This window comes from Argiope bruennichi, chromosome 9 (genome assembly GCF_947563725.1).
Source record: "Argiope bruennichi chromosome 9, qqArgBrue1.1, whole genome shotgun sequence".
Lineage (NCBI taxonomy): Eukaryota > Metazoa > Arthropoda > Arachnida > Araneae > Araneidae > Argiope > Argiope bruennichi.
Genome location: NC_079159.1, coordinates 57,611,521 through 57,626,098, shown reverse-complemented (window position 1 = coordinate 57,626,098; position 14,578 = coordinate 57,611,521). Strand labels below are relative to the sequence as shown.

Below are 14,578 nucleotides of genomic sequence, written 5' to 3'. Positions count from 1 at the left end.
AAAAAAAAAATTAGCATCAATGAAAAGAATTTTTTCTTTCATGATTGTGTAAATTTTATTTGGAGTAATTTCCCTTGAAGTTTCTGAGGGGAAAAGTCAGAATATTGATAAATTTGTTATAGTTTGAAGCAGATGCAGATATCGAGCACCTGTTTTATTTCTTGGGGAGGGTTTTACTTTTCAAGCCTCCATCAGAGTGGTTGACTTAAGCCTATGTTTTAGGCATCATTTAATCATTACTTAGAAGCATATGTAAACCTAGTAAAAAGATATGTATTAAAATGAAGCACAAATTTTTAAAAAAATGTATAGGTAAAATAGTTTAAAATTAACATTAGTTTTAATGTTTATTATTATTTTTTTTTAATTTATAACAATTGAAGGAAAAACTGGGCAGAAACGCAACTGATATCTTTGAAATGGCAAAATTAAGAATTTTAAGATGATATTTTGTTCAATTATTAGCTCTGAAATTATGATAGAAAAACAGGAAAAGGTCAGTTAATTTCTAATTAATTGAATATTTAATTAATTTTTGCATTTCAAAAAGTTGATAGCATTCTTCTCTCCAAAAAATGGGAAAAACTGATTAAAAATGACACAATCACTTAAGAAGAGATGCAGAACACATATATAGCTTTTAATAATGACTTTTATATTATGATGAAAACTCATTATCCCTACATGCATATCTGCACTTCCATTTCCATCACTAACTAATTTCATCGTTTTGCTTAACTAACTAATCAGAATGCTCGATCATTGTTATGTAATCATAATTTAATGTAACACTTATTTTTTCTTATTTTCATAAGATGCATTTCATCAAAATTGGTTGACATGGATATATAAATGTCATTTAGACTATCAAAAAAGCTGCTAGTGCAAATAAATTTTATTTAATTATGTCAATAAATTTTGATAAATTATGTATCATAATGAACAAATAATAAAAATATAATCATAATAATATAAATAAAGTTAACTAAAGTATTTATATTACTACATCAAATTAGCAAAACAATGCATATAATAATGATATAGAATTAGTTAGTTATACTCCAATGTTTCAAAATGAATTGCCCGCCAATTTATGGACAGATTTTTTATTTTTGGTAGGAAAACCTAGTAAAGTTGTAGAAAATGGAGATTGTGACAACATTTTAACTTCTAATTTCTCTTCAAAAAATAGATGGAGATAGAGAACAGATGACATTTGATAAGTCTTGATCGGTGTTGGTGAACAGAAAAGTATACAGTTTTTACCCCCAATTTTACCAACAAATAGAGGTTGAAAATGGAGAGGCAACCACTGATGGCAAATTTAGAAGTCATAAATTTTCCTGTGAAAGAAATATTGATGAAATGGGACCAGTGGTTGTAATTGGACACTCAATTTATTGGTTTCCTTAATTAAATACAAATACAAAATCTGTCAATCACAAAGTGATTTTTAAAATACAAATCACTTTGTGTTTCCCCATATTATCAAATCCACATAAAATCAAAGAGGGAGAAAAACAGAATTCTAGCATTTCTGAAGACATTGCAGATATTTGACTATATATTTTTAATTTCTTAATAATATATATCTTAATATATATATATATACACACACATACCTGTAGGGAAAGGACCGTATGGCTGCACACGATCTTTAGGTCTAGTAGATATAGAGCTTGATCGACTACCTAACAACAAAATAACAAATAATTGTATTTTTAAACATCATAAAAATACATTTATTTTATAAACATATATCCCATTACATAATTTTTGAAACATCCATAAAAACTCATTTTGATATCTGAGTTAGTATATTTTTTAATTAAATCTTCTTGACTAAACTAATTCTGTGACTCTGATTAATTTTGAAGAATATCACTCAGACTTTGTTTATACATGCAATAAAATTATAAATTTTAAATTATACTCATTTGCTTTTTTTGTAAGTATATAAAATTCTAATGATGAATTAGCATTTTATGAATGATGAATTAGCAATTCTCAGTAAAATATTCATTACATAGTTAATTCATAAATGTATTAAAAAAGGCATTATATTTTCAGTAAAGTACATCTCTATTAAATGAATCAATATGAAAAAGGCTCAGTTTTAAATTATCAAGGATAGTATTCCTCTAATCAAATTTAAGAGATTCAGTAATACAATTAGTCTGTATATTAGCAATTATTCCCCCTTTTCTTATGTTATTGCACAAAATTCTATTAGCAAATATTCTGATAAGTGTACTCATTTTTTATACCTAACCTAATGTTAGGTTAACTCTCAGGACCACTTTTTATGATTTACAAAGTCATAAATAATCTCCAGACAATATATTTATTTCTCTGCATTATTTACATTATTTATATTACAGCAGTCTTGAGAACAATAAGCTATAAATATAGGAAATAAAACAACTGCAATTATATTAAAACTGCAATTCTTCAGGTATTATAAAAATAGCCACAAACTAATATCAATTGATTTTTTTCATTCATAAAACAAGTTGATACATATGAAAATGCAAATAAAAATAAAGAATGAAAGGAAGCTGTGACTGTAAGAGCAGTGATCTGCAAAATCACAATCATATTTTCAAGCACTAGATTAAATGACTGATGCCGAAAGTACTGAATTCTCGAATTCATGCTTCTCAAAACTACATAAGGATAGCCAAAAAGGCTGAAAATAAGCAGCAAATGATTTCAAGAATGAACAAAAAATACATCCAAATGCTCTTAGAGATAGTCAATGCCTTACAAAGGCGTAAAGGACATTTTTATCAGTATTGTTAATGCACATTTATGAATTTCTGTATTATGGAGAGTAAAACTGACTCCTTTCAAAAATAAAAGTATTCAAGATGTAAGAATATTTAAGAATTTTTAGAATATACTACGCATGGAAAAAATCTACTTAAAAAATAATTGAAAATTAATATATATAAAAATAATGAAACTTACCAAATAATCCAGAAAACATACTGGATGTTTGAGCAGCAATACCATTTAACTCACTGCTAACAGTTGATATAAGGGAGCCAGGACTGGAGCCACCATCTCGAGTTACTATTTCAGTGGATTCAGGTATTCGTTTATCCCGTCCTCCAGATGTCATAGGTTCTCCAAATGCTTGTAGGTTCTATTAAAATAATTTATTAATTAAAAACTTTTAACTTAACCCATTCATTTAGATATTTATTTAAATGTTTTTTTTAAATGATATCGTAACTTTCTTATTGGCAGACGGTTTCTTTTGCATTTCCAATTATTTAACATTTTATGACTATAACAAAAGCAAATTCCATAAGATTACAAAGTAATTAAAATTTTTACTTCCATATAAGAATTTTCAAATGCTTGTTGATTTAAAGGCACCATAACACTTTTTCTACTAATCTCTTCTTTATAAAACACGATATAGATGTTTAATTTATTTTGAATGTTATGTTCTTTATCAATAATCATATTTTAAAAATTTTCTGAAAATATTTCAGATTAATTTAAAAAAATTTAAATAACATAACTAATGAATGGTATATTTGTTGAAAAATTAATGGAAAATATTTAAAAAAATAGTGACATTTGATTAGAGGTAAAAACAAAAAATAATCTATAGATGATTTTTAAAATATTGTTATACTTCACTGCAAAATTAATTTTGATACAGAAAAATTTTAGCATTTTTACCCCTACTTTATATCATAAAGATAGATATTCTGAAAGAAACAAATCAGAACTGATTCAAAAATCATTCAAGATACTATGATAAGGATGTAAAACAGTTAGGAATAAATTTATTTATGTTTTGTATTTTGGAGAAGCCAGTGAAAAGTGATTTTTAAGGGGGGGGGATATAAAGATTTTGTAAGACACTGAATTATTATATAATTTTCAATTTCATATATGTATGGAACAATAGATAGCTATTCATTATGAAGCAAATGTAGATATACTTTTTAATAGATTAGAATCATCACATAATATATATAAAATTAAATCTTAGAATGAAATTAACATTTATTTCCTCTTAGTAAAAGATTACAATGAATGCTAGGTCCTCCTTTCCATTTTAGTCAAAGTTAAGCTGGCACATTAACAATAGATATTATTTTTTAAATAGTGAATATTGAATTTTTGAAATGAATATTAAAGTAAATATACATAGAAAATTTAATCCAGAGAATTTTGATATGAGCTTTCAGCATGGCTTTTCTAAAGTATATGTATATCAAAACATTTGAAGTTTTAAATAGATGTTGGTTTTCTCCAAAAGAGATCCCATCCCTCCTTCTAAAAAGTATGCAAAGGCATACATATATGTTTCTGTATATATTGTCAACATACATTATTAATAGAACTATACTCACCTTCAATAATGTTTTCTTTCCTGCTTCACGAGCTGGTTTTGTAGCTTCCAAAGCAGTTCTACTAGCTTCAACAGCAGCTTTACTTGCTTCTCTAGCAACTTCCCTTGCTTCACGAGCCATTGTTTCTAGCAGTGAACCTTGACTATTTTGAGTTGTTAATGAAGCTCCTCCAATACTACCTGTACGACTCAAAACACTACTAATACTAAGGGTACGAGTCGGTGTAGGTGTTGAACCAGAACCACTCCCTTTGTCAATTGATGCTTCTGGAGTTATGCTAGATCTTATGCGTGAGGCAGCAGAACTACTACTTATATTATGTGGAGTATCACGATCATGAATGCTCTCAATATCACTGCTCAGACTATCAGCTGGACTACGGCCTTGTAGAGGTGGTTGCGGTGAAACAACAGAGCGAATAGTAGAAGGAGTCAAAGTTGCTGTTTCTCCTTCCTGCCCACTAAACACTTCTGCATCTGCATCACCCTGATCCTATTAAAATAGAAGAAATATATCATTTCTCTTAACCCTCCATATATCCACTCTCTTCTTCATACAAAAATATGATACAGTACTTTTTTTTTTTTTTTTTTTTTTTTTTTGCATTTAAATCAAGAAAATGTATCTAAAAAAATAATTTCCCATTTTTACTATCGATGTCTTTTTAATTTTAATGATGAATACATATATTTTACTATGAATATGGTATACTATGAACTACTATTTGTTTAAAGCCATTTTATTATGAATATGGCATAAAACAAAGAAGTATTGAGAAGTTCTATCATTTTAATTTTTAGAGGGCTAAAAGTAACAGAGTAGGCACCCATTTCAATAGCAGATAAAGAAACCAAAATATTATTATTAAAAAAAAAGCAATTATTATTAGATTACTTCAAAATTTTAATTTCAATCCTTTCACCACTTTCATTTCATGCCTCAATAAGTAATTTTACACTAGAGAAGCTTTTAACCAGATAGCTGTCATATCTACTGTTTTCAAACATATTGCTTTCAGATTTTATTATATTTGAAGCTTTTTTTAAGAAGAATATTTTATGATTTCCAATGCATACTTAGCAATGAAATCATTTCACTAATTAAATTTTTTTTATCAAATATTTTCAAATAACACAATAACTTCAGCTTTGACATTACTTTTTAAATTTTGTATAAAGCTTTTTGTAAAAGTTTATACGAATTTCTAAGAGATAATGAGTCCACCATTAGGTTATTAATCTTTTAAAATATAACTAACATATCATCAAACAATTTTAATTGTTGCAGAAAAGAGCACAAAAAAATGAAGTTCACATCCAAATTTCTTTTTTCCTCTGTTTTAGATTGTTCTATAGCATGATGAATAATAATTGAATTACATTTATTTAACAATGAAGAAATTCTTCTTATATGAAGTATATATAACCAAGCTTATGCTAAAATAAAACAAAACCTTCAAAAACCAATATCACAATAAAGAAACTGGCAAGTGCCATAAGAAACAACAACAACAACAATAATGAATGATCCAAAATTTTTAAAAGATAAAGAATTCTCTGTATTAAAACATAATATTTAATGAAACAATAGAAGAAAAGTTATAAAATGTAAAAAGAAATGTACCTGTGACTCAGATCTGTAAGCCAGCGGTTGAAACCCTGGTGTTACAGCTTGCTCAGCAGCACGAGCTAAGTCTTCTTCTGGATCACAGTTATAAGAAGGGCTGCTACTAAAAAAACACACAATGCAATTTTAAGTGTTAAAAAATTCTCATAAATATAAAATACAAATTATTAACAAATTTAGCATAATGATGCTAATATAATATAAAAAAACTCAAACTTTTTTTTTTTAAATATAAACATACACTTAAGGTTTCCATACAATTTTTTAAGATCTCTTAATGCAATTTATTTATGATTTCCTAGTTTACTCACAATACTTTATAGAAGAAATCAAGAGTTATGCTCATCAGAGAATGATGGAATTTAAAATAAATTTGAAAGCAAACTCATCAATTTCTTTTAAAAAAAAGTGTTCACAACAAAGATTTATTTATCACATAGTATTCAACATCCCATAATTCAGTTTAATTTCTAGACTTTAATTTTCTGCTGCATAAATAAATTATAATAATTTATATTACTTATGTTTGGTGGTTGGAAAATCAATTATGTAAGATATGATAACTTTATATATAAACAGAATAAGTTATCTTTTTCAATATTATTATAAATACCTTGATAAAGAAGAGTGGGAAGAAGAAGTTGACAATGAGCCAGGAATAGAAAAAGCAGAATCACTGCTGTTAACACCTGTAGTAGGAAGCTGTAAAGTACTTGGAGGCTGATAAACAGAATGGTGGTCAAAAAGCACTTGGCTATTCCCTGGGTCATCAGTTCCAGCAGCAACTGCATGGTTAAAAAAATCATTAATATGTCCGTATAAATAAAAAGCAAATTTATTTAATTACAAAACAATTCCAACAAGTTTACCATATACAAACAGAATATACCAGCAAGTAAACGGAAATTATAGCTTAAAATATGTTAACATAGAAATAAAAAACATATTCAGTAGGATCATAATAAGACTAACTAATCAAATTGATGATATAAATGCAAACAATCAAATTTACCACAGAAAAAAAAATACTAAATTAAAAAGTTTGGATTGGTATCTATAATATAAACATTAGAAAACCAAATTTTATTATTTATCTACAAAATCAAAGAAATTTAAAGTTATAACAAACTAAAAATAATAAATCATAAACAACAAAATTAAACATTTTATCCACTATTTTTAATGTGATAATTTAACAAACAAAAAGAAAATTTGTTTCTGTCTAAAAAGGGATGCATTTGAACAACCAATACCCTAAATAAGTTTTGAATGTTTATTTTCAATTAAAGTAACATATCTACAGATATAAGAACATTTCAAATTAAATAATACTGTAAAATTTGGAGCTATATATCAAGTCAATTGTATTTGACTAAATAATCAAGAAAATTTATTTTGTAATAAAAAATAACAAGATTTTAAATTATAATAAACAACTAATCAGAAAATCTTTTAAGTTTAAATAGTAAAAGAGTCATTTCAACAACAATAAATCTTTAGCTAATAAGAAGTTTGCCCAAATAGAAATTTTTGCACAGACTTACTTTGTTTTTCCACACATTTTCCAGAATAAAAATTATAAATAATCACTTAACTCATTAATATCTTCAAAGTTCTGACCATGTTATTTATCCTAACAATGGTATCTAAGCAGATATATTACAGAAATAAAATGTTTACTATTTATAAAACAAGTAAAAATAAATGAACATAAATTATAACACGCACATATAAAAAATAATTTTCAGTCAAGGCAATAAACACAAAGAAATTATTACCTAACATCCCTTCACTTGTAATATCACTATTCACCATGTCTGTCACAAAATCACTCAAAGAAGAATATGACGAGCTTGTACTTCCAGCACCTTCACTGTCACTACAACTTTCATCTATCAATGGTGAATGAAACATACAATGAATAGATGATAAATCTCTAAAATAATAAAATTAATCTTCCAAAGAATGGAAAAATACGACTTTCCATACTAAGGAATACTAAATTGAAAATTACTGCTGATACTAAAATGAAAGTTAACATTGAATACAATTTGAATGAATTCAGTATGATCAGCAAGCCATTTTGATGCAGGCAATGGCTTTTCACTAAAATCAAGTACACACATTAAAAAATAATAAAGAAGATTTTTACAGCTAGTTGAAATAAGTGCTAATGACAAATAGAATGCAGCCATTCAGTTATTCATAAATTGCTTTTAAAATATTTATTACAAGTGAAATCTATCTTAACAAGATTTTGAAGAGAATTTGCTACCCTAAAAAATTCACACATATTTTTGTTGAATAAGAATAAACACTATTTCATATTTTGCACAGTATTTAAATTATCAGCAGTCATAAACATTTTATATGCTTTAAGGCATATTATCATCTACATAATTAATCATATATAAACATAAAACTAAATATGAAAAAGATAATATGCCTATTTCACAAAAACACATTTCAAAAAGTAAAAAATCTGGAATTTTGAATTACAGCCATCTCTGGAACATGCACTTACATAGCTAGGAAATCAAAAATGTTAAAAAGAATGCACTTAAAAAGCTTTGAACTAATTTTTAATCTAAATTCCAAGAAATTAAATTAAAATAAGGAACCCTCTCCCCAAAACTTAGAATTTAAAAAAAATGCATTTAAGAAGACTCAACTATATAATAAATTGTGATGAATGTTTAAAAGCTACCAAGCAACAAAGAGAAGTCGCTAAACGATTGGCCAAGCATTGCATCCATCTGATATACGCCGCCCATATTTTGCCAATGTCACCTTTGCATTGGCGCGACATCGGATTCTGACCATATTTTTTTCTGTCGCCTCTGAAGATCGCTTTTTCATCGGGGCGAACTCCTACGGCGACTTAGTGAAAAAGACCGGCTCAAAGCAATCGGCCCATAGTCGCCTCGATGTCGGGAAAGTTGCTTTTCCTAGGCGGCGCTATGCGAACATATTTTAGAAATTTCCCATGAATCACCTGGCATGTATTGGATTTTGAAATTCAACCAGCAACGCATACTGTCATTTCAAGAAACTTGGTAAGTGTAAAGTTTTTATTATTATATATTTGTAAATAATATATTATTTATTCTAAATAGTGAATAAAAAAGGTTATTTTTGTTGAAGCCGTTCGAACTCGTTGCTTACCTGAAACATGGAGTTGCACGTGATATTATTAGCGTTAGGCGTAAGCGACCATTATCATTTCTTTTCTTGTTTGTATTCTTTTCAAGTGATTTTATTTCTTATCTTTTTTTGTGTGTGTGTTCTTAAATTATTGCAGATATTTTTCCATTTCATTTACAATGCCTTTCCTTTTGTTAACAACAATTTCTAATGAAAAAAGTTTTTAAAAAATATTAAATTGCGTTCTTATGTTTTGGTTTTGCAATAACATTTGTGTTATTATTTTTATTTCGACATAAGGCTAAAAAAATAGATTAGCAGAATATATTTATTGTAAATTTCAAAAAAAAAAAATCTTTAAAACTTGCAATTATGTAGTTATATTTGAATACTCTTATGTGAATAGTTTATAATTATTTCACCTTTCATAAAATAGTAACATAAATTTTACACCCATTAGTTTATATTATTTTTCTCTATTGTCCTAAACATTATTATAATATTTGCCTATATAGTTCATTATCAGATTGAAAACATTATTAAGCTTATGAAGTTCTATAAGACTTTTACTCCTTAATTACATATCTCCAATTGTCAACAAATATTTTATTTGTACTTTTAAAAGAAATGAAAGCTCAATCATTATTCTAATTAAGGAATATGTTTTTTAGGTTCATCAAATCTACAAAAAGAAGAGTGAACTTGAAGAAAAAGTATATGTATAATTCTTTATATGTATTACCAGCAAAATATGAAATCCAGTATTCTATAGAATGCCCAAGCATTGTATATAATGCCTAAAACAAGCCAGTAATGTATGAAACAATTTGTATTTCATACATTTTCTAAGCATTCTATAGAATGCCAAATGACAACCTGGCAAAGTATGAAATACATCTCTCATTTAATAAAATAAAAATTTTGTGCAACCTTTGTTTCAAAACTGAAAATGCAATTAAAGATAAAATACATTTTAAAATTGATCTATAAATATAAACAAAAAAAAAATTTCTCACTATTTGTTTGGAAACTACTGTGCAAGTTTCTATTCCTGACTTCAAAAAAGAGCAAAATATTGGAAGTTACAATTAATGTGACGGAATATGGTTTCTACCAACTTGGAACATCAGAAGGAAATTTAAAACAATTATATGCGAGACAATTATATGTCCCAATTCACTTTATATCCTAAGAACTTGTTTAGAATTGAAGTTATTCCAAATCACAAAATTTCTCTCTGGTCAGTTGCAATTACTCAGATCAGTGGAAGCAATCAAGGATTTATCAGATGTATGTGTTAAAGTGCCAAAATATGTAATGTCTTTTCGTGAAAAATGTAGTAAAACTTCAAAATGTTGTAATGTGATAGGCTTGAATGACAAGTAGGTAGATTTTAATTTCTGATTTTTTTATCTGAAAACTTATTTGCCTTAATTAGAAAGGCATAAATTTTGTTTTGTACAAATTTTATTTTTCTATATAATTTGAATAAATTTTTTTTAATGGCAACCTCATTATTTTTGCAGACTGACAATTCAAGTGATTTTAATTCTATTTAGCTTAGTTAATTTTCCTTTTCATTTACAATTCTTCTATGAAAGAAGTTTAATAAAATATTAAATAACATTTTTATATTTTGGTATTGAAATAACATTTGTGTAATTATTTTTATTTTGACATGAGGCTAAAAAAAGTTTAGCAGAATGTATTTATTTTAAACTTTCTTTAAAATTTGAGATTATGCAGGCACTTTTGAGTACTCTTATATGAATAATTTCAAATTATTTCACATTTCATAAAACAGTAACATAAATTTTACTCCCATTAGTTTGAGTTTTTTTTTTTTTTTTTTCCTTTATTATCCTAAACATTATTATAAAGTTTGCTTACACAGTCCAGTATCAGAACAAAAATATTATGCTTATGAAGTTCTATAATACTTTCGCTTGTTAATTACTCATCTCCAATTGTCAACAAATGTTTTATTTGTACTTTTAAATGAAGCGGAATCTCAATTACTATTATAATTGTTTTCTAGGTTCATCAAATGTAATCAAAAAGGAAAAATGAAATGTATAATTCTCTTTATATGTAGCTGAAGATTCAGTTATACATATATATAATATTTATATAAATGTGTGTGGATTTTTAGAAATTTCAAACTCTTCAAGTATTACATAATAAATAAAGTTTAAATAAATTTTTTATAAATGACTTTGTGTCAATATTATTTATTCTTGTAAATTATAAGTCATAGTTTCAGGATTTTGCTTGGGTGTATAAGTCATTACAGAAAATTCAGTAAAAAATTTCAAGTAAATTATTATTTTACTTTGTATTTCTAAAATATTATTTAATGAAGGTCTTTGTAAATAAATTGTTTTGCATAGTTGTTTTTCTTTTCTCCTAAAAATAAAGAGGGGAAAATAATAATTAAAAAAATATTTATCTAAAGAAATTTTGTATAGTTGAAAGTAGTGTTTACATTTTTAGGTATGGAGTTTTTGTGAAATATTCAGAGTTAATCATAGATCAAATTTGGTTCTTGTGCCATGAAACAAAACCAAACTAATAGATTTAAAAAAATTAGAAATTTGAAGTAAATTGTTAATTTGTGCTTGTAAAATGTTATCAATTGGACATTAGCTAACACTAACATTTGTAATGAGGTATAAAATTTCTACACTATAAAGTAACTTTGTAAGTTAATAATAAATAAGATTTCGTATAAGTGAAAGAAGTGTTGTATTTTTGTGCATGGAATTTTTGTGAAACATATTTTTCAAATATTCAGAGTTAATCATAGATCAAATTTGGTTATTTTGCCACAAATCTAAACATAAATTATGAAAATATTAGAAATTTGAAGTAAGTTATTAAATAAGAAGTAAGTTTGTGCTTGTAAATTGTTGTTTATTGAATATTAGCTAACACTAACATTTATAATGAGGTTTAAAATTAATGCAATATGAAGTAACTCTGTAAATTAATAGTAAATAAAATTTCCTATAATGGGAAGAAGTGTTCTATGTTTGGGTATGGAATTTTTGTGAAATATTCAGTGTTAATCATTAATTAAATTTGGTTCTTGTGCTACAAAACCAAACTAAATATAGATCAAGAAAATATTAGAAAATTGAAGTAAATTATTAATTTGTGCTTGTAAAATGTTGTATGTTGGACATCAACTGACACTAACATTTATAATGTGTAAAATTTCTACAACTTGGAGTAACTTTGCATGTTAATAGTAAATATAAGGAATTTTGTAGAATTGAAAGAAGTGCTGCGTTTTTGTGTATGGAATTTTTGAGAAATATTCAGTGTTAATCAAAGATCAAATTTAATTCTTGTGCCATAAAACCAAACTAATCATAGATAATAAAAAAAATATTAGAAATTTGAAGTAAATTATTATTTTGTGCTTGTAAAATGTTATCTATTGGACATTAGCTAACACTAAAATTTATAATGAGGTATAAAATTTCTTCATGAAGTAATTTTGTAAAGTCAATAGTAAATAGAATCAGTAAAATTGAAAGAAGCATTACATTTTTGTATATGGAATTTTTATGAAACATATTTGTGAAATATTCGGGGTTTAACATAGATCAAATATGGTTATTTTGCTAAGAATCTAAACCTCACTAAACATAAATTATGAAAATATTAGAAATTTGAAGTAACTTAATAATTTGTGCTTGTAAAATATTTTCTATTGAAGAAACATATAATAGGAATTATATAATTTAGTGTTTTAAACTATTTTTAATCAATGCATTAAATTTTAGGGTGTTAAAATAGGAATTTGTGTTTTATTCATTATTCTTTAGGAATTATTTGTTGATTACTCACATTAAGCAATATAAAAGTGTGTATAGTAAAAAAAAAATATTTTTTTAATAAGAATTATATATTTTTCTATTTCGAATTTAAAATAGCTTTTAAAAACAGATGATATAGGCAATATATGTAATACACCTACTTTTAAATTTCTAATATCAGTTAAAATCTTTCTGATTAATTATGTAATTGAAACTATGATTATGTTAACATTTCTTCCCATGCATTAAACAATGAAAATAAACAGGAAATATCAATGAAGGAAATAAATCTTATATGTAAATAGATGTTCAGGGGATCAAATTTAAAATTATTTCAGATAATTTTAACATTTGTTTATTTTTTTAAAGAGCAGTAAAAAAATGTCATTTAAACATTTTATAGGGTAAGGTTGTGGTAAAATCTATGCTATAATAATAGTTAAAAAAAGTTGGAAGAATTATTAGAATGACATTTTCCATGAATTTTTATCAAAAGCAAGTATTTTATGGAATTTTAAATTTATCAAAATAAATAACAAACACTATTATTAATAGGTAAAAAAGAAAAGTAAACTATACAAAATTTTGAAAGTATGATAGTTTTAAATATTATGACACTAGTTTCTAGAGTTTGAGAAAATTGAATAACCATTAAACTAATATTTCAATTTGACACCAGCAAGTGTTCAGAAATAAATTGCCTATTGATTGGCATTTGGTTGCCCATTGCTAAAATACATGGGGAAATGATTGGTATTGGGTCGCCGATTGTTAAAACACATGGGGAAATGATTGGTATTGGGTCGCCGATTGTTAAAACACATGGGGAAATGATTGGTATTGGGTCGCCCATTGATAAAACAGGTCGCGAAATGCTTGGTATAACGTCGCCCGTGATAATAACAAGTCGCCAAAGGATCGGCAAATTCGTCGAAAACAAGTCGGGCGGCCATCGCGCGGCGAACCGCCGGGGGACATGACCAATGTCGGGGCGAGATCGCCTCCGATCTCGCTCGTTCCGTGGGGCGATGCTTGGCCAATGGTTGGCCAACGATCTTTTGCTGCTTGGGATATTTTCTGTGAAAAAATATATTCTGTATTGCTATATTTGAATAAATGATATTTTGTGCAAAACTAAGCACATCATACCACTAAATAATGCCCCTCCCCTAAATTTCTTTTAAAAAATGAAATGAATTCACAAAACATTACTACAAAAAACTTTTAAACTACATAGTCTAATAATAGATTATATTACCTGTAGATGGTTCAGATTGAGATGCTGTAGCCAAGGAGCTAGCTAAGTGTGATCCTTCTGACCATACTTTGAAATGCAAAGGCTCTAACTGGTTGCTATACCATTTAGCTTTATCACCAACAACAGTTGGATCAAAAACACCTAAAGGAAAATAATTAAGAAATTAAAGAAATGGCTTTGTGTGAATGTAAATTGATTTTGTGATTATTTTTCCAGGTATTAACAGTATTCAATGAGAGAAATAAAAACATTAATTCCATAATGAAAAAAATTACCCGTATGGACTCTTAAGAAAGCAACATTTGTTGGGGCAAGACACCATTCAGCAAAAAATTCAACAGCCTAGGAAA

At 26.6% G+C, this 14,578-nt stretch overlaps 1 protein-coding gene across 9 annotated transcripts in view; it reads right to left on the bottom strand.

Moving 5' to 3' along the window:
- The window catches only part of LOC129985345 (MAP kinase-activating death domain protein-like), a 121,743-nt gene that overhangs the window by 40,086 nt on the left and 67,079 nt on the right, over positions 1-14,578 (bottom strand). For 8 of the 9 annotated variants that reach the window (XM_056095336.1, XM_056095333.1, XM_056095334.1 and 5 more), the window contains 8 exons: positions 14,504-14,570; positions 14,229-14,369; positions 7,781-7,894; positions 6,616-6,787; positions 6,000-6,105; positions 4,377-4,868; positions 2,971-3,148; positions 1,623-1,691 (listed from right to left, as the gene is read on the bottom strand). In XM_056095336.1, coding sequence (XP_055951311.1) covers positions 1,623-1,691; positions 2,971-3,148; positions 4,377-4,868; positions 6,000-6,105; positions 6,616-6,787; positions 7,781-7,894; positions 14,229-14,369; positions 14,504-14,570 — 1,339 coding nt within the window. The remainder of the gene's footprint in view (positions 1-1,622; positions 1,692-2,970; positions 3,149-4,376; positions 4,869-5,999; positions 6,106-6,615; positions 6,788-7,780; positions 7,895-14,228; positions 14,370-14,503; positions 14,571-14,578) is intronic. The other variant, XM_056095338.1, reaches the window with a different exon arrangement.